General features: G+C 32.6%; 4 protein-coding genes across 9 annotated transcripts; 2 read left to right on the forward strand and 2 right to left on the reverse strand.

Moving 5' to 3' along the window:
- The first annotated feature begins 134 nt into the window (after positions 1-134).
- LOC103575188 (solute carrier family 25 member 35-like) lies at positions 135-1,773 on the forward strand. Its single transcript, XM_008554872.3, has 5 exons — positions 135-219; positions 429-810; positions 910-1,131; positions 1,398-1,512; positions 1,583-1,773. Exons 1-5 carry the CDS (start codon positions 191-193, stop codon positions 1,771-1,773), a joined length of 939 nt encoding a protein of 312 aa, XP_008553094.1. The 5' UTR covers positions 135-190.
- On the reverse strand, positions 1,747-5,168 carry LOC103575189 (solute carrier family 2, facilitated glucose transporter member 3). Its single transcript, XM_008554873.3, has 9 exons — positions 4,528-5,168; positions 4,425-4,464; positions 4,270-4,346; positions 3,934-4,059; positions 3,318-3,591; positions 2,969-3,259; positions 2,484-2,890; positions 1,998-2,269; positions 1,747-1,936 (listed from the first exon to the last, which is right to left on the reverse strand). Exons 2-9 carry the CDS (start codon positions 4,429-4,431, stop codon positions 1,843-1,845), a joined length of 1,548 nt encoding a protein of 515 aa, XP_008553095.1. The 5' UTR covers positions 4,432-4,464; positions 4,528-5,168; the 3' UTR covers positions 1,747-1,842.
- A 533-nt stretch (positions 5,169-5,701) lies between these two features.
- On the reverse strand, positions 5,702-21,374 carry LOC103575190 (kinase D-interacting substrate of 220 kDa). Of its 6 annotated transcripts, XM_008554881.3 has the most exons (10): positions 21,096-21,374; positions 20,769-20,832; positions 13,297-13,428; positions 10,376-13,202; positions 10,116-10,278; positions 9,418-10,048; positions 9,152-9,296; positions 8,956-9,080; positions 8,560-8,677; positions 5,702-7,073 (listed from the first exon to the last, which is right to left on the reverse strand). In XM_008554881.3, the coding sequence occupies exons 3-10, from the start codon at positions 13,405-13,407 to the stop codon at positions 6,289-6,291; spliced, it is 4,905 nt and encodes a 1,634-aa protein (XP_008553103.1). In that variant the 5' UTR covers positions 13,408-13,428; positions 20,769-20,832; positions 21,096-21,374; the 3' UTR covers positions 5,702-6,288. The 6 variants fall into 6 exon arrangements, with proteins under 6 accessions (XP_008553103.1, XP_008553100.1, XP_008553098.1 ...); XM_008554878.3 differs by lacking the exons at positions 20,769-20,832; positions 21,096-21,374 and adding an exon at positions 20,342-20,762; XM_008554876.3 differs by lacking the exons at positions 20,769-20,832; positions 21,096-21,374 and adding an exon at positions 18,644-18,832.
- A 99-nt stretch (positions 21,375-21,473) lies between these two features.
- On the forward strand, positions 21,474-23,627 carry LOC103575192 (tRNA (guanine-N(7)-)-methyltransferase). The gene is made up of 6 exons (XM_008554882.3): positions 21,474-21,672; positions 21,739-21,866; positions 21,967-22,151; positions 22,226-22,339; positions 22,922-23,023; positions 23,086-23,627. Exons 1-6 carry the CDS (start codon positions 21,584-21,586, stop codon positions 23,218-23,220), a joined length of 753 nt encoding a protein of 250 aa, XP_008553104.1. The 5' UTR covers positions 21,474-21,583; the 3' UTR covers positions 23,221-23,627.
- The last annotated feature ends 502 nt before the right edge of the window (positions 23,628-24,129 follow it).

A 24,129-nucleotide genomic window follows, 5' to 3' on the forward strand; every position in this document is an offset into this window, starting at 1 on the left:
ACAAATTTTATCTTTGACAGATAATAAAAAAAAAAAAAATAAATAAAAAATAAAATAAAATTCACTCGAAAATTTAAAATTTATTAAATATAATATTTTATTATATTCTGATTATTATTTAAAATTTATTTAATTGATTATTTTATAATGTACAAATATAAATAATAGCATTTGTTTACATAAGTTTAAAATGTCTGAGAACACACTAAAAAATAAACCGTAAGTATTTTATTAATATTTAAATATTTTGTTAAGTAACCAAATTAAATTATGAAACTTAATTCTTTATTTACCTATATCGCGAATATATATATAGTCAAATGATTGTAATTATTATTATATAAACATATGAAGCGCAATCGCGACATCAATTGCATGCGCTTGGCGGGAATAATATATCAGCATTCAAATGGTATTTTTTTTATTAGAGTCGGAGCAGAGTTTGGAATAGGAGGATTAGCTGCTATGGGTGCGGGAATATTTACAAATCCAATCGACGTCATCAAAGTGAGACTCCAAATGCAAGGAGAGCTGTTACGTCGTGGAACATATAAAGTTCTCTATAAAAATACATTTCATGCCGCCTATGTGATTGCCAAACATGAAGGAATCACTGCGTTGCAATCTGGAGTAAGATCAGCTTTGGTATTTCAATTTGTCCTTAATGGAACTAAATTAGGAGTTTTTAAATCCGCACGTTCTCATGGTATCACTGTCAATGAAGATGGACAGACAAATATACCAAAAACGATATTTATAACTGGAGCAGCTGGATGTTTTGGATCCGTTTTAGCGAGTCCTTTTTACATGGTAATGAAATTTTGGCATTTTTATTTTTTTTTCTTAAGATTATTTTAAATAAGTTGATTTATTTATCGCTCCTTTGACTATGCATACATTACAATTTAGATAAAAACCCAAATGCAATCACAGTCAGCTGAAAAGTCAATAGCAACGGGTTTTCAGCATGGCCATACAAGTGAGTGGGCGGCTTTTAAAAATCTTTGGAGAACAAGTGGAATCGGTGGACTGTATCGTCAGTGTTTCGCAAATACTCCAAGGATATTTTGTAGTGCTGCGATACAATTGACGACTCTCAGTATTGTTGATGACTGGTTAAAGCCTATTAAAGTAATTTCAAGTACAGTCGAACTCTATTATCTCGGAGTTAGTCTATAGAGCGGAAATTTTCCGGAATTTTTGAGTTAACGGATGCCCTTTCTCCCTTAAAAAGCAAAATGTAATCCATATGTTCTTATATCCGGTAGAAGACAGCGTAACTCGTAGTAGGAGTCAAAATTGAGGGAAAGTTCCGTGATAATGGAGTTCAACTGTATTAAATTTTTTTTATTTTTTTACATTGAAATGAAATAGTAACAGATGATTATCAATTGTAGATTTTTAATGAAAATTCAGTATTGTTAACATTTTGCTCAGCTTTAGTCGGTGGAACCTGCGTCGCATTATTTATGCAACCTTTTGACGCTGTTTCGATACGAATATACAATCAAGGTAAACATTATAAAGTTTTTCCTTAATTAAACTATATTATTTACATAAAAAAGTTTGATAATTACTATAGGCACAGATTCAAGTGGAAAAGGCCTCTTGTATCGTAACTACTTCGATGCATATTATAAAATATTTAAAATAGAAGGTCTACTTGGTTTGTACAAAGGAGTTTTTCCCACGTGGTTGAGGATCGGCCCTCATACAGTTTTGTGCTTTTGTTTTTATGAACAATTAGAAAGTATTTATAATAAAGTGGTATAATAAAAATAAAAAAAAATTAAACTTTATATAAATTCGTCATGGTTAAAAAATAGTAAAATTATTTTTTGATTATGAATTTAATGTAGATCGTCGACGGAATCCTCTACTTAATTGTGCCACAATGTCTGGTGTATTGACACCGCGTGTTTCAGGTAAATAAAATCTGTAAAAAATATAAATATAAGTATTTTAAATATTAATTTTGAATAAATAAAATAACATACTTGACAAAAACAGCGACGATAATAATAAAGAATATAAATATTAAGTAAGTTGGTGGTCCCAATGCATCTACTACTGTTGGAAACAGTAATCCAACGATAAAGTTACCACCCCAATTACAAACACTGCCGATTGCCATTGCAGTTGGACGAGGCGATACGTCGAATAATTCAGACCCAATAAAATAAGGGATCGGTCCCATTCCAAGACCATATGTAAGTACGTATACTTGGACGGATACTATACATACCCAAGGCATAACGGCTGATTTTTTCTGTAATTTTAATATTTATTATTATATTTTATTAATTTTAAGAGTACAGCCCCCCCCCCCTCCACTTTTTAAAAATATGCAATGATCTTGAAAGATCATAAGAGTTTTGAAAGGACAAAGCAGTTGCAATTGAGGCATATAAATTTTTTAAAAGTGGGGGCACTGTCTGAGAGGGCTCTTAATTAATTGGTAAGTAAGTTCAATTAATTCTTACTATAGTGGCTAATCCAATAAACAAAACAAAAAGACATATTGCGCTGGCATAACAACTAATTAAGAATAAAGTTCGTCTGCCAAAGTAAGACATGATACGAACAGATATCACAGCCATCAAAATATTTATAATGCCTGTCCCAAGAATTCCTAATTGAGCGGCAGTTGAGCCCAGTTGAGCAGCTTCAAATATTTTTTTAGAATAATAAAAAATAGCATTGATTCCACTCAATTGCTGTCCGAGTTGAACGGATGCTACTAAAAGTAATGGCAGTCTTACTGACGGGTCTCTGATAATACGACCAAAGGACCATGTGTCCAAAGTCGTGCGCATTGTAGCTTCTTTTTCAAGTGATCGCAATTCATTGTACAGCAAACTAGTGCTGACACCCCGAAATCTCGCGAGTTCTGAAAGGCTAGAAGAATTACAGCTCGATTGCTAAATTTATTTAATTAATATTTGAATAAATGTTAATATTTACTTACCCCTAGTTGCTTTTTCTTTTTCCTGCTTAATGATATATAAGTACTTGGGACTTTCCGGTAAAATATATAATAAAATTAAAGAAGTAACACAAAGTGGTGCAAAGGAAGCAAACATAATGTGCCAAGTTTCTTTGGTACCAAGGACATTGTCTAGTCCAGCAACTTGGCCCAAAAATACACCGACAGTTATTCCTAATTGACATAATACACCCACGGCTCCGCGCTGTGACAATGACGAGATCTCCATCACGTAAATTGGTACTAATGTCGTAGCCATGCCTCCAGAAAATCCTGAATTATAAATATATTTAAATAATAAATATCAAGTGGAGATATTTATGAGACTTGCCTACAAGAAGTCTTCCAAGTACAATTACTTCAACAGAATTCAATGTTGGCGCGAGGAGGAAACATCCAGCCCCCAAAGTACCAAAAATATTTCCCACTGCCAAGGCATTTCGTCTTCCATATTTATCAGCAATTATGCTGGCAACAAGTGATCCAACAACACCACCGATTAAAAATATTGACACTATGACTGACCAAGTGAAATTTAATCCTTTTTCTGTCAAATTTACGCCGTATCTTGTTTCAATACTTTCATTGCAAAATTCTCTGATAATCTAAATAAATAAAAAAATTATATTAATTAGTAAAGTAACTAATGAATGAATGAATAAATAATCTCCCCTGATAGCCAAATTGACAGCAAGCTAGCGACAACCTACAGCAAATTGTCAACAAGTTGCCTGCAAAAATTTACAATTCTACAAGTTGATGACAACTTTCTCAGTAAATTGGTAGCAAAAATTGGCTATTACATTAGTTGACTTCAGTTTTCTCAAAAACTATGTCAACAAGTTCGCGTCAATTTCATCGCAACTAATTGACACCAACTTACTGACCAGAGTCTTGCTATCAAGGTGAAAAAAAGTTAAAGAAGTGAATAAAATTTATTTACGTACGTCTGCTGGGTTATTTACAACCCCTATATTGAACCCTGCTGGAACAGCTGATCCAAGACAACCAACTGCTCCGCCTAGAATGAGCAGAGGTGTCCATTTACTTATTTCTGGGCCATCCTCTTCTTTCTAAACCAAAAAAAAAAACAAATCTTCATCATATCTTAAGCATTATTTGTAAATTTAATGATGTTTATAAATTAAATCATTGGAGTCGCGCCATTGAGTTTATCATTAGATCAAATCCATTGAACTTGACCTCTAGATTGTTGAGATCAGTAACTCATGCTGATTAATTTAATATCTACATACTGTTTAAGTAAATATTTAATAAATTACCTCGTCTGGTGACTCTCGTTTGTTCACTAGGGTAAGTGATTTTGGTTTTTGAAGGCACAAAGTCGATGCTTCTGTATCTGTCAATCAATTAATTTTATTATACATAATTACACTTTTTAACAATACTAATAAAACTTTGTTTATAAAATATTTACCTGTCATGATGATTGTTTGTCAGTATAAAGCATCAATAACCTACCAATGACAAAGGAAAATATAATCTTTCCAATTAACTCTGGGAATACGTTTCCTACTTACTTGATAATTATTACAAAGTTTGATAACAAGTATCTATGGAATGTCATGGAAATTATCCCACACCCTTAAGCGAAATGATAAAACCACAGAGCAAAGGTTATCTCAATTTGAATATTTAAAGTAATGACACTTGACCTGGCTATTCATTTTTAGCACATTATATAATTTTATTTCTTTCCAAACTGAGCACGCTGGCGTTCTTTACTTGGTTCTTATCACTCTTTAGTTTTTTTTTATTGCCATATATATCAATTAGAAAAAATTATTTTTTATCAGTTTCTTAAAACTCTAATTGTCTTAACAGCAAATATAATTTATTAATAAAAATAATGTGTCATGGTACGACGTCATGTATTTATTTGATTAGATAAAATGCTAATTAGTTGTTTTATATCTACAAATAAAAATAAAATTTAAAAAATAAGTGGAAGTAAATAATGTAGACTGAACCTGCAGTGGAAGCGAGACACTAAAAGAGACGGGACTGCTGAAGGGTGATGTCAGTGCATGGGTGTAGCAAGAGAAATAAATAATAATATTGTGTGCTATTGCGGGAAAAATGTCAAATGAGAAAATAGCGCGAAAAAAATGCGCGCATGAATATTAATGCGCATGCGCGTAAAGTGTGTTTTGAATGTCTGACAGATGTATTGTGAATATAATAGCCAAGTGTAAATTTTTTTAATTTTTGAATGATATTATGTGAATAGAAAAAAAATGATGAAATTCGTATTTAAATATTTAAAAAATTAGCGAGCGAATTCTTTTAAATTTTATTACCTACTGTATCATCGGTATTTGTGTCATAGACATCATTTTTTAAATACTCGCGCTTAAAATAAATTTGCGCAGAAACAGTGCGCATCTACATTTGCGCAAAATTTTTTTTAATTAAATTAACAAATGTTTCATTATTGATAATTAAAGTATAATATTTAAAAATATAAATTTATATGATCTAGAAGTTAGAGACATTCAAAAATTTTTTGATTTTTTTTTCAACAAATCAAAAATATGGGTGTGAAGAAAATTAAAAAAGCCATAAGTGCAATTTTTAAAAATATTCTTTTTTTTTTTGTAATTTATCGTTTCTAGAATATCAAAAAATAATCGAAGGCTAACTTGAGTATTAATTTGAAATTTATATTTACTGGATAATGGAATTTATATAAATAATTAAAAACATATTAATTAACTTATTTATATTTAATTAAGGCACTCTAATGTCGTGACAAAATTATGTATCACAAATATTTTAAGTAGCTTCTCCAAGATCTGAATGATTCTCATTTTTAAATGAAATAAGAACCAGCAGTAACATAATTACAATTACAATTAAAATTATTTATTGAGTAGGCATTTTTCTAACTAACTCTTAGTCTCATCCAGCCTAAATTCCTGTTACCGTAATTATAAATCAATTCGCATTAGCTACAAGTAATGAACAATTACTTCTTAAACTTATTTTGTTTCGCAATCAGCCTCTGAAGTAATTACGACATAAGTAAACTATACTTAAAGTAAAATAAAAAAAATGTAATTGTCAACGCGTCATGTGCTTAATATCACTGTGCATTGCTTAAAATATTTTATTAGTTAATTCCCTAGCACACTGATTTATTGTTTCTTATCTTATTCTTATCACCATTATAATTTTGAAAGCCATTAAATACTTTTACGCGCAGTAGTTTGGGTTCTTATCATATTAACAAACGAATTGATGTCAAAAATATTTTTTAAAATAAAATAATTGTACTCGTGTTACACCGGTGTCTCTGGACTGTCCCACTCTTCGGCATTTTGTCGTGACAAAGATCTATTATCTGTTGACTCATGGATAACAAGACTCATAGAATCGCAGTACTGGATGTCAATAGCATGTTCTCCAGTTTGCGGGAGACTTTTCATAGAAAGAGGCGACTGATCACTCTCAGGACTCAACGCGTGGGTGAAAACGCTGTCGGATTGTGTGTGCGAGGGTGTAGAAAGTTCCGAGACCAGAGGTGTCGACTCATCGTCACTTTCACATGCGTGCAATGACGGGCTAGATGATGTTCCAATCAATCGATCCTTTAATTTTGTTAATTTATCTAAGTTTGTCGGAACAGTCGGTACTATTATTTTTATTTCATCAGTTATTGTGGGTGTCGAGTGTCGGAGATTGTTTCCCAGCAGCACGGATGATGGAATTTGTTTGGCTGGGACCTCATTGTTGGTGGGATACTCGTCAGTTGATTTTGAGCGATAAGCAGGTCGCGGTGAGGCTGTCGGTGAAATTCGCAGAGAAGTTGGACGGGCGGCAGTGCTGGTTGGTGGCTTCTTCTTTGCGCGATTATTGTATGAATAAGTTGACCTGGTGCTTCGTTGAGAGGTGACACTTCGCTGTGAACTTGATCGATGCAATTGGGTCGTCGAACCCTGAGAACTGTCGTCTGAACTCTCGGGCTCGTCGGGTACGGGGACCCAGTGGTAAATAGGAGACGGTTGCAGCAGGACGTAGTCTGTGTCGGGGGCTGTGGTGACACTGACTGATCGTGCTCGCCCACCTAGAAAATAATTCTCCAATAAAATTTTTTTCCACTGTATATTTATATCTATTCTACGTGTAATTTGTTTTTTTCTAATTGTTTAATTAACTAGCATTATAATAAAGCTAAGCTACCGAGTAATCTCGCTACGGTGTCTGATAAGACCTACCCTGACATCTGTAAAAATTCATAAAGCACAAGCGTTACTTATATATATTTATATAAATAATCTAATAAGCACACAAATTTTTGAATAAAACCAAATAAAATCATACAAATTATTTATTCTTTTTTGTTTTTAAGTAACCGTTTATTATTGGCACCAATAAAGTTTAACAATATCCAATAATGTAACTGATGCAGAAAATTATAATTAATCTAATAATCATTGCTGGTGTAATAATAAAAATAAAGTAATGAGATCCATTTATTTTCTGCATCGATTTTAAAATAATAAAATTGATATTTCACCGGCAATAGCCGCATACTTCTTATCACAGTTTTACATCTTGTTTTACACTGTAAAAAATCCGGAGTGATTACGAATTTTATTTTAATCAGAATTAATTTGGTCACTCGGAGTTTTTAAAAAGATTACTCCGAATACGGAGTGATTTCGGAGTGATCTAGATTTTATTTAAACCCACATTCACTTCGATTAAGACTTGATTTTACTCGAGGGAATTAAATAAAAAAACAGTCACCTGCTCCGCCTTCACTCCGAATTTACTCCGCAAATTCTTTACAGTATTAACTCATTTATTTATTAAAATTTTTTTTTCATAATAAAGTCATATATATTTATTTCTTTAACTATTACTTCACAGTATAATGTACAAGTAATTTTCCAATAGGATTTTATCGACGTGTTCACGCCCATTTATTTATGAGTAGAAATAATATAATAATTATTTCAAAATTTTATAATCTTTGAGGTAACAATGATAATGATAATAATAATAGTAATTAAACTGAGTGATAACACGTCGAAAAAAAAAATTTACAAAATTTGATATACTATAATAATTATTTAATGCTCATTATCAATTCACACGTCTTAATACTTATAAAACTAATACTATAATTGTTTATTTTTTTTGATTGGAGAAGAGTAAAATATAATTAAACATTTGATTGATTAGCCTCAGACAAAGTCATCAAACAATTAACGTCCATTCGCAACATGCGCGTGACAGTAAATAATTTAAATAAATGATATTTATATTCTTTAAGATCTAGGTTTTGATTTTGATTAAATGCTTTGTGTACAAGCAATTATTTATTTAAATATATATAAAAATATCAGCCGCAAAATAAGCAATTTGAGAGACAATCAACGGAAGCTAGTGTGAGCTGGCTGGTTCGCTATTTAATTGTGATATTATCTCATGATCTGACTAGAAGTGTGTGGCAAAGTCGTTGTCGATGTCAGGGCTTTGGTCAGACTTCGGTGGTTCTTCGACTATAACCATAGGCAGTGAAAGTGGAAGAGAAGTAGGCTCACCTGGAAGTGAGTCTGGTGGTGGCACTACGCTGGGCGATGGCACATTCAGTACATCCTCACACGCTTCTTCATTCAAGGTTTGAAGGGCTCCGCAAATCATCTGCTCTTCTAGAGTCACCTAGCACGCCAAATACTTTTATAACATGCGTATAATGAAAATTTTTATGTAAATTTCATTTATTTAAACGTTATTTCATGCATTATGGAAACTTATTATTGAAAATAATTTATTTAAATTGCAATATTATAAATTAGAAGATGAGGGTGATTTTTTTTACCTGAAACTGGTTCCGTAATAAATGTAAATGTGCGCATGACAAATAGTGGAAATGAATGAAAAACTCATATTTTATTTATTCAAATTATTATTTTCTTTTAAATTTTTAAATTTCTTACCTGCTTTTCCATAATCGAGTGTTTTGTTGAATCACGTCTTGGTGGTCCATCTGTTCTGCTGATAGATTTTTCTTTATCTACATGCGTGAGAACTCTCGGGTTATTAACTTGAGTTTCTCTGGCATCTATAAATATTTATTATACTTATAAATAATTTTCTCATACAGTAGAATTTTTTTTAAAAATATTTTTATACCTTTGCGATTTATTTCCGACTGTACTGTGAAACGGACGCTACGTGGGCCTTCTTCACAGGTTGTAAATGACGTTCGTTCTTGCTCGCGTAGTGAAACAATTACCATACGGAATAATTCCCAATCGCCGAATGTCATTCTGAGTACCTGAAATTAAAATAAAATTAATAAACAATAATTATAATTATAAATAAGATAAAAAAAAACCCAGAGACCCAGTACCTGGTCGGATACTGGGTCTCTTAGATTAAATATCAAAATATTTTACCTGCTTCAACTCCGCCAAATCACAATGCAACAAAACTTTGCCCGTGATATTATTTTCCCTCACAATATTTTTATAAGACTCAATATTATTTGGATTTAGTTCATCAACTTTAGACAAGAGATCACAAACACTATTAACAGACAAACTCGATAATTTCAACTCAAGAATTTCCATGGGCAAAGTTGTAGTAGCAGATAATGATTTATTTATTAGTTCAACCGGCGGCATCGACATCCAGGGGATCTGAGTCCAGTCATAAGCCATCGGAGGAACTTGCCAGGGAATTATAGGAGCCGGAGGAGGATACGCTGATCCCTGTAAGCTTGGGGTCTTAGTGAGCTTAGCATGTCGATTTGATAAATTAGTCCGATTACCCCAGGGCGGTTCTATGACACTCTTCTGCCACGGATTTTTGTAAATATTTCCGTCATCCTCCATGCTCTGCTGTTCTTCTTTTATTTTTTTCTTAATATACGGATCAAGATTTATCGTGAACGGCAGGAATATTTTCATGTCACTGACAAGGAGATCGTTACGATGAACAGTAAGAAATACGTCGAGTTTACGCTCATCTCTGTCTATTTCCAGAAGCGGTTGAACTTCTTTCAGCGTCGGTATGTGCGGCCGTACTCTGTAATCAATAAATTATTACGCTGCATATTTAATTTATTACAAAAGAAATAAATTTCATTGCTTACTTATCATATAAAACTTTCAGAGGCGTTGAGTCATCAATGTCCTCACATTTATCATGAGAATGAATGATCCAGGATGTGCGAAAAGGCCATTGTTCGGTAATATTGATCCAGCTGGCTAAATGATACCAGTTGAAATCAATTTGGAATGCTTTCAATAATCTTCCTGTGTACACAAACGATTGATTAATACATCAAACAACACCGAACTGAATCAATATTAATTTACATATTCAAGAGAGGGTAAAATAAATAATAATTACCTGTAACGTAGACAACATTCATCAGACGTCTCATACTACGCGGATTAACGTCACTGAAGTAATCATCAGTAAGCAGCATTTTGTTTAAATCTTGGGCGCCACCCAAACGATTCAAGTTGCTACCGATGCTGCTGGCAATTGACTCGCTCAGTCTCATTTTTCTGCTGCCTTTTCGACTCGGTGGTTTCAATTTTTCATTGCTATTCATGACACTCGACTCGGTGCTCAGACGCCTATTTGATACCGGATGATGTATCGTGCTTGTGGTCGCGTAATTAACGCTCTCCTCGGTCTCGTACCAGGTCGTCTTTTTGTAGTGCTGCGCAGTCTGTTGTGCAACTTTGACCTTACGCAGTCCGCTGTTCTGTAGATAGAAAGGCACATGGACCATATTCCGTAAATAATCATGACCTCCGATATTAGATTCGGTAAACAAACGCCGGCTGTTAACTTCCACGGCTTTTGAAATAATGTGGGGATCTATAGCGAGGATTATAATAAACGGGCAGCCGTTGTCGAGAAAAAGTGCTTGCATTGCGTCAAGAACGAGCAGTACTTTGTCTTGCTCACAGCTGTCTAGTCCATCAACTATTAATACGAGTCTGCTTTGTTGAGCAGTGAAACTGTCCAGGCACTTGACCATTTCAATCATCAAAGTAACTTCGTACTTCAACGTCTGTATAAATCCTTCGCTCTTGAGTGTGTCCAACTTGGCGATACTTCTCTGCAGATGTCTTCTTTGCGAGAAAATCAATGCTCTGAATGTTCGGCTCCATGTGTACAAATTGGCAATGACATTGAAGGCTAGTAGCAGCGCCACAGTTATCATAATAATGTGAGCTGTGAATGGTTTTATTGTTTCGATATTATTGTAATTATCAACAAAGTATATGGTGACTACTGTCACCCCAACGACGAGGCTGAAGAAGCAGAATTCAAATATAACAATGTAGGGTAAGCAGCACAGATGCCTCCACCTCCAATTGCTGGTTGATTTAACTGGCTTAGGTCTGAAGGCTCGATACAGCCGAGTAACAAGTGATCCAAAGTCATTTTCAATAGAGTCGTATAGCGAACCAACCATTTGTACAACGGCATTCTCGCCGGCAGCTGTTGTTCCCACTCGTGTTTGATCAGTGAAATAAAATTTAATTGGCTGTATTGTTAGGCCATCATTTGTCTGGCTACCAGGAGGATGACAAAATATTACTTGGAGCAATAGTCTTAACGAATTGAGCTTGGTCGTCAAACCAACGTTGAATTTGTACGGCCACCGCCAATTATAATGATTGTTGGAGTACCACGTGAGTCCCAGAACAGTGTAAACTAAAGTAAATATCGAGACGCCCACTATAATACCGATGATCCACGACATTAAAGCTAAGCCTACAGTAACTCCGAGGAGTACAGAGACATGAATTGTCACAATTAAAAGCAGCGTTGAGAATTGGAATGCAGGATCAATCCACTGCTTGGCAAAGTTTTTCATCTCTTCGCGTAACTTGTTTAGCAAAAAAGACTTTCCCGAGCCCCATTTCGCGTATAGCCCTACGGTGATTGGTGTCGAGAGAGAGGGCTCGCTGAGAATATCTGCCAGAGCGCTGCTGTATAAATCGTATCCGAGCATATTTTCGTTGTCCTCATTAGTGTTGAGCCGACGGGCGCCGAAAACTTGCCCTAAAATAGTCTTTGGATGCTTCAGGTCAATATTGTAAGGCGTCTCGCCTTGTTTATTGGGACGATAGAGCAGCTGGCTATTTTTTGGATTCCTTAAAAGTATTTCAACGATTGCTTTTGAACGGGCTCGCATTGCAATATGCAGCACCGTGTCTCCTTTATTATCCGTAGCATGAACTTTGGCATTTTTATCTAATAATAATTGGACTATATCACTATTACGTGATCTTACAGCGCGTAGTAACGGCGTGTCACCATCTTTTGTTGCTATTTCGAGATCTGGATTTGCTTGCAATAGTAATTTTAATATTGATATATTACCTTTTTCTACGGCAATGTACGTAGCAGTCTTTCTATCTTTACCAGCAATATTTACGTCAACGTGTTTTTTTAACAGCGCATCGACGACGTTGCGATGGCCATTTTTAACTGCGTGAATTAAATTTGTGTCGCCAGCGCGGTCTTGGATATTAATGTACGCACCGGCATTGAGCAGAGCGGATACTATCTCGTGATAACCTTCGCGAGAGGCTATTGCTAGTGCTGTATACCCGTCTTTATCAAGTGCATTTACATTGGGTTTGTACTCCAACAGCAGCGTGACCACATCAACATAATTGCCGATGGCTGCGACAATGAGTGCCGTCCATGAATACATACCAGCTGTATCAACATTAGCTCCAGCTCTCAACAGAGTGTCGACTATTTCAAGGCTGCCTTTTCTTGCTGCCCAAATCAGCGCGGTTGTTCCGTACTTATCACCGACGTTGACTTTAGCACCGTTGACAATAAGCTCCTTGACTATTTCAGTGTGTCCTCTTCCTGCTGCCCACAGCAAAGATGATATGTGATAATTTCCGTGAGCATTTACATCAGCGCCCCGTGATAGGAGCAGCGATACCGTGGACGTGTGGCCTTTGTACGAAGCCCACATGAGAGCGGTCCATCCTCCCATGTCTCTGTGCTCCAGATCCGCTCCATGCTCCAACAGTTCCAAGCACACGTCTGTATGTCCTTCTTTCGCTGCGCACAAAAGTGCTGTCCAGTTGTCGGCATCTTCGGCATTGACATCCGCCCCATGATTGATGAGCTCCCGGACGAATTGGATTTTACCTTTCGACGATGAGAGGATGAGAGCTGTACTGCCATTCTGGTTTAAAAATACACCAATTAATCAATCCATTGAAATTAATTTATTATATTTTTTCTTGTTTTATAAAAAAAAAAATAATAGTGATATTTACCTCATCACGGTCGTCTATGGGGACTCTTTTATTCTCAAGAAAATTTCTAAGAGCGATGAGGTTGTCCTCGGTGATGTAAGTGGCAAGGGGCCGGTAGCACAACGACACCATCGAGTCCGACCGGTGGAGAGTCTGTGGAAATAAAATATAAAAAGCTCACAGTTAAAAAATTATAAAAAAATTTATTTTAATTTTTTCATATCCATAAAGTACATAGCACACGGCGTTATCAAGGCACACAATATTAATGAGCTAGCCATTAAAAAATACAATAAATAAATAAATGTAAGCTGATAAATGTATCGTTGGTCGTTTTCGTTGTCTCAACTTTTGTATATTTTTAAAAACTGAACCTTACGCTCTGTGATGTTGCCGTAAAGTCGTACAGCGAGGACACGCTGTTCATCCAGGATATTATTGAGAGTTGCATTTTATCGATTATTATTTTCCGTTAGACGTCTTAACTACAACTGTCTGACTCTTCGACTACTTCTTTTCTCAACTTGTTACTCCATGAGGTAGCGAGTAACCAAGTACTTATACAGCGAGTAAAATTGAGAAAGACTTTGATTTAAGTTTTTTTTATTCCTTTTATGTCACTTACGACATTAATAAATATATATAAATGTATACAAGCAAGTGTATTTAGCCTATTTAAATGTATATGGAATATCACCAACAAAGTAACGTTAACTACTATGTATTTAACTACTGTAATAATTCGTCGTGTCAGCAACTGTTGATGGAGATAAGACAATTTGGTTGCTTTTACTTGTAGACTGAAGGTGAACAAGCAAGTGATATCAGGTTTAGCTATTCATTTTTCATATCTAAAAATATCTATCAATTTTTCATATATGTTTCCTTTTACTATTATACTAATTACACTTGATAGGCACATTAAATTATTATACAGCCACACTCAAGTTAATAATTACAAATATATACATATATATTAGACTGATAAAAAATTTTTTTTTTTTTTTCAAAAATTTTACGGAAAATATTTTTCGAGATGGCAAAAAAAAATTATGCTAAAGTTTGAACTCTTATGATACTGAAGTTAGCCGACCAATAATTTTTTCAAACACTAAATTATAAAAAAAAAATATTTAAAAAAATTGCACCTGTAGTTTTTTAAATTTTCTACATGTGCATATTTTTAGTTTTTGTTTTTTTGTCATTGATTTGGTGAAAGAAAAATCCGAAAGTTATTAATTGTGAGCTAACTTTAAGATCATTGAACTCTTGATATTAATACTGACAACCGCCTTCTCAAAATTTTCGATTTCCTATGGAAATAACATGGGAAATTTTTTAAAAATTTTAGAACTTCATTAGATCAATAGATCATTTTTTGTAGAATGTTAAATTTCCAACAAAAAATATCTATTGATTTTTCCGATACTGATTCGCTGATGAGTGATAAAATTTTTTGTTATTTTTGAAAAAAAAAAGTCTTTTTTTAACCGTCATATATATAAATATATATCTCATGCAATAACATTTACCAAAGGTCTGATGTCTGTTTTTTTTTTTTTTATTTAGAAAACTAAAATATTAATTATATGAAATAATAAATAAAAATAAAAATAAAAATTAGCAATAAAATGATTTCGCTGGTTAATAGCCCGGACTAACCGTCTGCGAGTGACGTCTAATGCCGATGCTGAACTTGCGACCGGGTCCGTCGCCGGTGAATGTGATTGTCGGTACAGGAATATGTGGAAAATGATAATGATGATTGCTGTTATGAGAACGTAATTCCTCGGCTTCGCCGGTTCCTGATATGAAATTCGACCAAGAATGTGGCTGAGGCATATGAAGGCGTAGCAATGGCAGCCGTGATTTTCTTCTTGACGAAAGTAAACCTGAAGCTGGGACTTCATCAGGGCCCATTTCATCACTCATAGCTGTGCAAATTGAATTTCTTGACTGGGTTGCACTGTGGAATTGTCTCTCAGGTTCTTTATTTATAAAATTACGTGGCACTTGGGAAGAAACGCCGATAAGACTCGCTGCGATACTGGAGCTAATGGCCATATTAGTGATGCTAGATTTTCGCTTATTATTTCTCATTGCTATCATAGCTTCGCAATCTTCTTGATCCACTTGACTCTTCAAATTTAAAGTCTCTGACGTATGATTCGTCGTAAGATTTTTCAAAGAAATCGGAAGGTCAGAAGTGGACTCACGAACTGAAAATTCTTCGAAATCCGGAACTTGGAGTGTTGCTACTTCAGTATCCCCATTATTTTTTAATACTTTATTGTCTTCTGGAAGAGCTAGTCGGCTGAGTTTAATGTCTTTATCTTTTATTTCAAGAGACGCGTGTCCAATTGTCAATGATTTAGCGTTGAGTTGAACTAAAGAGTTAAAACCAGTCTTTTCTTCTTTCTCCGTCTCCTGACTCTCTTTGTTGTTATTCTTCGCCTTGTCTTCATTGTCATCGATGTCAATGCGGTAAACTGAACACGCAATCTTGACCTCTCTGCTAGAGTTGTCAGCCTTCCGCATGGCATCCTTCGATTCAGCTTATCATTAAGCTTCTCTTCTTTAAATTCTCCGGCACTCAGAATCACGTATTAATTTTGGTGTAAAGCTGCGAGAAAATTATTGTCGACAAGTTATCGACTTTAATTGACAATAAAAAACCAATTATTATTTTAATTACTTAAAATTTAAATAAATTAATTATAAATTAATGTGTGAATTTATTATTATTAGACAATTAAAGACAAATAAAATTTTTATTACACCCGAGATAAAATTAATTGCTTGCATCATCTGATACATGACACGCAACCGTAATGATAAATTAAAATTTTTTATTAAAACAATTAAATTCAAGACACATAAATTTATATAAATTAATTATTTTTTTAAAATTTACGGACCCTAGATAAATTGGTGAGTCTAAACATCTTCTCCAAATTTCTCGTCGACATTTTTTAAAAAATTTCTTTATAAACTTTTAAAGTTTTTCTTCATAATTTAATTTGTCAATTAATATAAAAAATAAAAACAATAAATATACAAATATATTAACAATAAAATAAAAATCTAGGCGTTAATGATCACTTGTAATTTGAAAAATTTAAAGATAAATGTATACTGATAAAAGTTGAAAAATACTGTCGCACTAGAGACACAAGAGCGAATGAAACTCAAAGAGATTCAACTCGCGTATTACGCGGTGGAATATATATCTTGTTAGTTATATTCCGAAAGTTATATGTATAGTTACATATATATTTGTGCTCGTGCTCGTGGTGTTTCCCCACATTGTGGATCAACATTTATACGCAACAGATCACAAATATGTAATTCTGAATGTGTACACATTGTTAGAGATGTGCTTCTGACTGGCTCGCAACTCGCTAACAGTTGCAAGTTTATTTGCAATCATTTTATATTTTTTTGTTCAACACAAGCTTCTTTGTGGAGAATCCAATTCAATCAAACGATTCTTTGACATCCCATTAACTACTGAATTTATGTTGATACGTCTGCTCTATTTTATTTTATTTATTATTAGATCTACAGAATCAATAAAAGGAAAATCAATATTTAATATCCAAGCTTTAGCACTGAGTAGCGCGATGAATTGTAATCAGCGGTGAGTTTTAAGAGTGTAATTATTTAAATGAGCTGTTAATTTTATTTATTAGCTTATCTTGTTTTATGTTATGTTTACTATGACCTCATATTGTCGGTTGTAAAATTTGAATAATTTTTATTAAAATGCTAATACTACAACAAGTACAGTAATATAAACATGTAAACATTTATAAACAAAAATACATATATTTACATACATTTCAGTGGAAATGTGGTATGACAATGTCACTAATGCCAGAATGAAAATGGAACGACAGTCACGGTGAAGTGAGAGCCAAAAAAGTATACGTCAGAGTCCAGTTGACAAAATGCCATAAAATATATTTCAAAAAAATTAAGTCTGGCAGTTAAATTTTTGAGTTTTATCAAGTTGGGAAAATTATTGAAATAATTAATAAAAAGGTATTTTTATTAAGGAGGGTCTACAGCAATTTTTTTCCGTTTTCTCTCAACAAAACTTTTAAATACAAAGATAAGAACGAGGATATGCATTACTCTATAATCTAGCACTCGACGTTTTGATTTTTAGAAAATTTTTATTTGTTTAAGAGAAAAACGCGGGCAAAGTTCAAATTTACTGCGCAAGTGCAACAGGGATAGTGTCATTCGTTGACAAGACTGATAGATATCTTTTGTAAAAAGTCAAGTCAGGGTAAAAACGAGAAGTAGAATTTAAAATTATTTTGAAAAATTCCATCAGACATTTTTGAATTTATCATCGGGTTTTCCTCATATTTGAACTTGACCAACGTGACAGTTCAAAGAGTCATTTAAATTTCATTTCTCTGATAAGAATTACGCGCGCTATTGCGATAATATATAAATATATATATATAAACTTTTAGATTATTGGTATTTAATGAAGCTCGGATAAAATTTTTCGAAAATTGCGCCGTGGGAATAAATTCAATAATTATAATTTTTTGAATTTTTTAGAATTAATAAAATTACTGAAGAGAGTCAATATTTCCTCGAGTTTATTGTGAAAAAAAGTTTACCTTGTTTTTTTTCCATAAAGAGCGAAGTGCTTGCTGACAAGCTTGAATAGATCCATAAGAAGTGTATCGTGAACCGAAAATCAAGGACGTAAATGATCCAGATGAAGAACGACTACTTGTACCACTCAATAAACCCGTTCCTTCAGAAAGGTCAATTTGAATGTCCGCGGAATTCATAGCTATTAAGATCTTTTTCTTCCTTTTTATATACTCTACCGTCAGCTAATTTCAGTAGTACCGTTTTTATTGTTTTCGCAAACAAGATCCTTCATAATTATTATTTTATACTAATTCCCAATTAAAAGAAGTTAATAATTCGAATAATTGCTTCTTATTCTTACTTCATATCACAACAAATTTATATTTTTTTTTTCTTTATAAATTTTTCTTTATAAATTTATTCAAAAAATAATAACCGAATGTTAACGGATTAATACTGATATTATTCAGTCGTAAGGTAAAACACATCGCGGCATTGAAGATGACTAACCGCACTGGACGACTCGAAAGAAAGATAAAAAAATAAAAGACCATTCGACTTTGCTTGATAACTGACAACCAGCATTACTGGCTACGACAGATACATTATCTTTTTACTTAACAGAAGTTGAACTGATAGCAAAGACGTAAAAAATAATCGGGAAAAAATTGTAATAGTGTTATAGATTTATTTTCTCAGATGACACATCGTTTAATAAAAAAATAATTAATTATTATGGTAACAGTACCTCGTGTAATCGATGAGCAGTATCGTAAGATCTTTCTTTGAAGAAAAAAAATTGGTTTTTTCTATGATCCGGTTGTAATGAAACTTGTCTATAAATTTTAACATTGCTGGAACGGTTTTTCTTCTTAATCAAGTGAGACATTTTAAAAATTAATGTCAGTATTTTTCATATACATATAAACTTATGGAAAATCAGACAAAAAGGTAAAAATATATATTTATTATTACAATGATAACACTTTCTTTTAAAACTTGTTTAAATAAAAGTAATCAGTTGATACATTTATTATTGCATTGGTTAATTTAATGAGTAATAAAATAACGCGGCTTGTGTCATATTTTTTACATAAATTATTCACTGTAAATTAATATTATGTAGCACAAGTAATTAGAGTACTTGCAAAGTTCATTTTGAAATCTAGCACGAACTTTATCACTTGTACACTTACATCCGAATGATAGTGTGTCACATATATGTGTATATGTTAACAGTATATCAGAAAAAAATAAAAAATGAAGACAAGTTACAAGCTGATCTACACTCTCGAGAAAGTGTGTCGTAAACTAGTATTTTCTAACTGGCGAAACAATACGTTCAAAAGGCACATTGTGAGTGTCCTGTTATTGTTGAAACAGGTGATATGAAGAAAAATACTTTGGTCTGTACGATCGAGTGGAATACAGCTACAACTATTACACTGTCTCGTGTCAATTGTCCTTGCGAATTCAAGGCGACGATTAGACATGCGATTAGCTCCGCATATATTATCGACACGCTACGGCGAAAAAATTTTTTAGCTGCCATAAAATTACTTAATAATAGTGGCGCGAAAAATAATAATTCATTATTTTAATTAATGGAAAATTTTCCTTCAATAAATGATATTGTTTTTACCAAGTACAAATAGCTGTCAAGTTTAAAGTAAATAAAATCTTGTGGAAAATTTTATATGGGGTAAAGATACCGTTTTCCACTTCAACGCCAGTTTTGGACACGAAAAATTCAAATAAAATAATTTTCAAAATAGGTAATGACAATTTTGAAAATGTAAATGTTTTTTATATTTTTGCATATATTAACAGAGTATTAAATTTCAAAAAAATGTAGCAGTTGCCATAAACGATACTTATACTCTATTTGTTTTGAATAATGTTAGTATGTTGTATGTGAATTTATGTGGATTATAAATTATTTACTTTTCAAATCGTTTGATGAATTTAAAACTTTATTAATTATATCAAATATTGAATACTAACAGTTCGTTTGACAATTTCAATTTGAAAAATAATTAATCATGTTTAACTGCCAATATTGGGACATTGATAACGTTGATAGCATGCGGACATTACAGCAAATCCGCACATTGCATATGACAGATTTCGTACAATTGTTTGAATTAAATATTTGTAGAGCGTAAATTCATTTACGTTAATATAAATTTATTTTATTTAAATATTAAACTTAAATTTGATGCATTTGGTTTTATGTGATAAAATATCGTACTAAAAAAATTATACTATTTTTATTTTAAAAATAATTATCTTTTTTAGCTCAAAAGATTGGATTATCGATAACGTTAATGTATTATGAAGGACACTGGAGATAAGATTAAAACCGCAATCCCACGATTTTTTACACGAGACAAGACAAAAGAATAAGACAAGAATGAAAAATAAAAATTATTAAATAAAAAATTACCAACTCTGATCCATTGGTTGGCCACCAGTCTTTTATATCCAATATCCATGGAAACAAACTCATTGTTTAAAGTATTTGTTATAAAAATATAATTGTAACTCTACCCAACATTAACTTAAGCTCTAAATGTCACTAGCATACGTAATTACTTTTAAAATAAAATAAAAATTGACCCGAGGTCTTGCTGGTAAAAACAAAACTAACAATAAAGTCTACAGACTGATAACAGGAATAAACATTATCAACAAAATGATTTTCTACCAGGAAGTACGAAAAGACATGACGTATGACGTATGACCCATTGTACTGGTACCAGGTCTTCAGTTTTGTGTATAATTATCAATGCGTATAACGATCAATAGTTAAGTACAACACTAAATTGTCTACTTATTATGTACAAACATACATACTGGATTTAAAGACTTACCAGTTGATTGTATGCAGATTAATTATTGGAAAATTGTATTCGTTTATCAATCGCATGGCACGATCTACAAATAAAATAAATTCTTTATAAATTTACTGTCATATTTAATCTGTCAATAACTTATACATTAATTACATGACTTACTATGATTATAATTAAAAGATTAGATATAGTAATTAAATTATTTAGTTATTTTATTAATTACTCATAAGTTAAATTACTGAGTCCAGGTCACATCGTCGTGTGACAAATTAATATGATAACTTAAGTAATTTTTTTTTATCATAAATAACAGTAATAGCGATAAGTATCAAGTAGAAACCGTACCTCCAACAATCGTTGATAGTTGATCACATCAGACAAAAGAACCCAAGATGACTTGATTTATTATATTAATAATATATATGGATTGTATTACGTTTTATGTATTTATAACCTTACTGTATTCCGAGGCCTTATTGGCCTGGTTTATTGCTGATACAAGATTGATAAACAATCAGTTACATTTTAATATAATGTTTAAAACGCTAAAAATTATTTATTAGTGGACAATTGATACAAAGCTAGCAGTAGATGCAAAAAACACGTCACCGTTGAGCTAAAATTTTTTATACTTTTTTAATTGACTCCATTTTAGTTTTGAGTCTGGCTGTCAGTTGGCGCCACCATGACAATTCAAAATCAGCTGGCGTATAGATCCGCGAGCTACCACGTGGAGCACAAAATGATTTTATGAAATAGAAAGAGGACATTTACGTCAAAGTCTGTTTACTTTAATAAATATTGTTATATATTTTATTTTTTATTTATAAATTATGACGGGTAAAATGATCGCTTTGCCTCAGAAAAAATATTATCGGCAACGCGCACATTCCAATCCGATTGCTGATCATTGTATTGAGTAGTAAGTAATTGTTAAGGTTAATTATTTTATATTTTATTTAATTAATTAATTTTAAATTTATTTCAGTCCGACAAAACCCGAGTTGATGGACTGGAGTTCATTGTATCCGGATTATTTTTCTGATTCTCAAGATGATGAAAAAAAGCATAAAGTTGAATTTGCGGATATTGGCTGTGGTTACGGCGGATTGCTGGGTAAGATTGAATCATTGATTTTATTACAATGACAAAAAAAAATATTAATCTTTACTAGACAATAATTTTGAATGGATGTGTTTTTATGGATTAAATTTAGTTACGTTATCGGGAATGTTTCCGGATAATTTGATACTGGGCATGGAGATCAGAATAAAAGTATCTGACTATGTCATGGACAGGATCGCTGCCTTGAGGTCGCAATATCCAGGTCAATATAAAAATATTGCTTGTTTGAGGACAAATGCTATGAAGTATTTGCCAAATTACTTCAACAAAGGACAGGTATTCAATTATTTATATAAATTTTATTTCTGTCTATGAACCAAGTGAGTAATTTATAAACGTTTACATTACAGCTGAAAAAAATTTTCTTTCTGTATCCAGACCCGCACTTTAAAAAAGCCAAACACAAGTGGAGAATTATCAACAACACACTATTAGCTGAGTACGCATACATTTTAGCTGAACAGGTAAACAAATGTATTTTTGGAAATAGATAATTTAACTTACAAACTGTTCGATTCGAAACTTTCCGGATGATTAATTAATTCTCGAATTATTTGTAAACTTTTGAATAATTCAAATTTTTGTCAGAAGTAAATAGAGCTCAGCTATGAATTCACGAAAAAATTGTTTTTAGTCACTAAAAACTAAGGACGTATTCAGAAATACACTCTAGAGATTGATGAATATTTATCCAGGTGGTGAGTACCTGGGCAGTTACGTGATTTAATTGAAACCAGAGGACCGGAAGAATACCTAATACTGCGTTTACCTTCTCTGCAGAGTTTATGAAAGCTTTGTGGTAAGGTCGAAGCGTTCCTCTGGATTGACCAGAAGATATTTGTGGACGCAGAAGTTGCATGTTTCTCTTCCAGAGTGTATTTGTGAAGACGCCCTCAGCTTTCCACTAAATGAAAATTGAATAAAGAAAAGTCTGATCAGAATTTTCTCGATTCAAATCGAATAATTTGAAAAGTTACGAATAATTCAAACACGATTCACACACCTTAATAGATAAGTTATTGTTTATTAACAATGAAACCTTTTAGGCGATAGTGTATACAATGACAGACGTAAAAGACCTACACGAATGGATGGTTAAGCATTTTGAAGACCACCCTTTGTTCGAGAGAATTTTAGGTGATGAATTGGTAAGTTTATCCGTATTATATTTATTTATACACCAGAAGTATTGATTTTTTTTGTGTAACAGGAGACGGATCCAATAGTCCCGAAACTCTATGAAAGTACCGAAGAAGGTCAGAAAGTCACGAGGAATAAGGGAGACAAATTTTTGGCTGTGTTTCGACGTATACCCGACAAATATGTACCTGATGATAAAAGATAGCTTTGGCTATTGATTTTTTTTCTTTCTTCTGTATTCAACATTTAATATTACGTTATTTTAACTGGAAAATAACTCCATGTTGTGTTGATCAACATTTTATATCAAGAAACGATAACAATTTTTTTTTTTTTTAAGTAAACTATTCAGTTGCAAATTTAAAAAATAATATTTAAATTATATGTACATTTTATACAAAGGGCTTAATATCTCTTTGCCCAACTTTTTATTTACAGTTCATTTGAAAACACTCATGGAAGTATCCCTGGAGCTAAAGGACTTTCCAATTTAACTAAATTTGATGCGAAGTAAAATTTCAATTTTATATCAAATACTAAATTATTTCTCCATGTTCTTTGTCAGTTATCACAAATAAAGTTATTCAAGGTTCGTTTGAGATTTTCTAATGAGTAATGAGTGATCAGCTTATTTAATTAAATTTCATTTCATACATTTTTGTAATTTTGTTTGTTTTTTAAAAGTAAATTTAAAGGAACATGAATTTTGCAGCAAACACCTGATTCTTAATTAAATAAAAATGGAGCGATCGTCATATTTTTAGATGCTTCCGATACAAAAATATCCACAATCATTATTAATTATTTTTTAAATCATTTATGCTCATCTACGGAGACCAAAATTACTCGAAATCTCATTTTGCTCATCAAGATTCACAAGTGTACGAGTAACATCATCGATTTTAAATTACTCAAGACCCATTTCTGTAATTAATTATTATGTTCTGAGCTATTTCTGTCAACAGTTTCGCTTTATGATTAATAACATCAGATAAATACTTTTTTATCACTGTGTAGGTTTTATCAAAATATTAAATCAGATCAATTGCCGAGTACAATCACGCGTTTCACACATTTATTATTACTTTGTGTTTATGGTAAAATTACGAGCTCG

This window comes from Microplitis demolitor, chromosome 3, assembly GCF_026212275.2.
Source record: "Microplitis demolitor isolate Queensland-Clemson2020A chromosome 3, iyMicDemo2.1a, whole genome shotgun sequence".
In the NCBI taxonomy this organism is placed as follows: Eukaryota; Metazoa; Arthropoda; class Insecta; order Hymenoptera; family Braconidae; genus Microplitis; species Microplitis demolitor.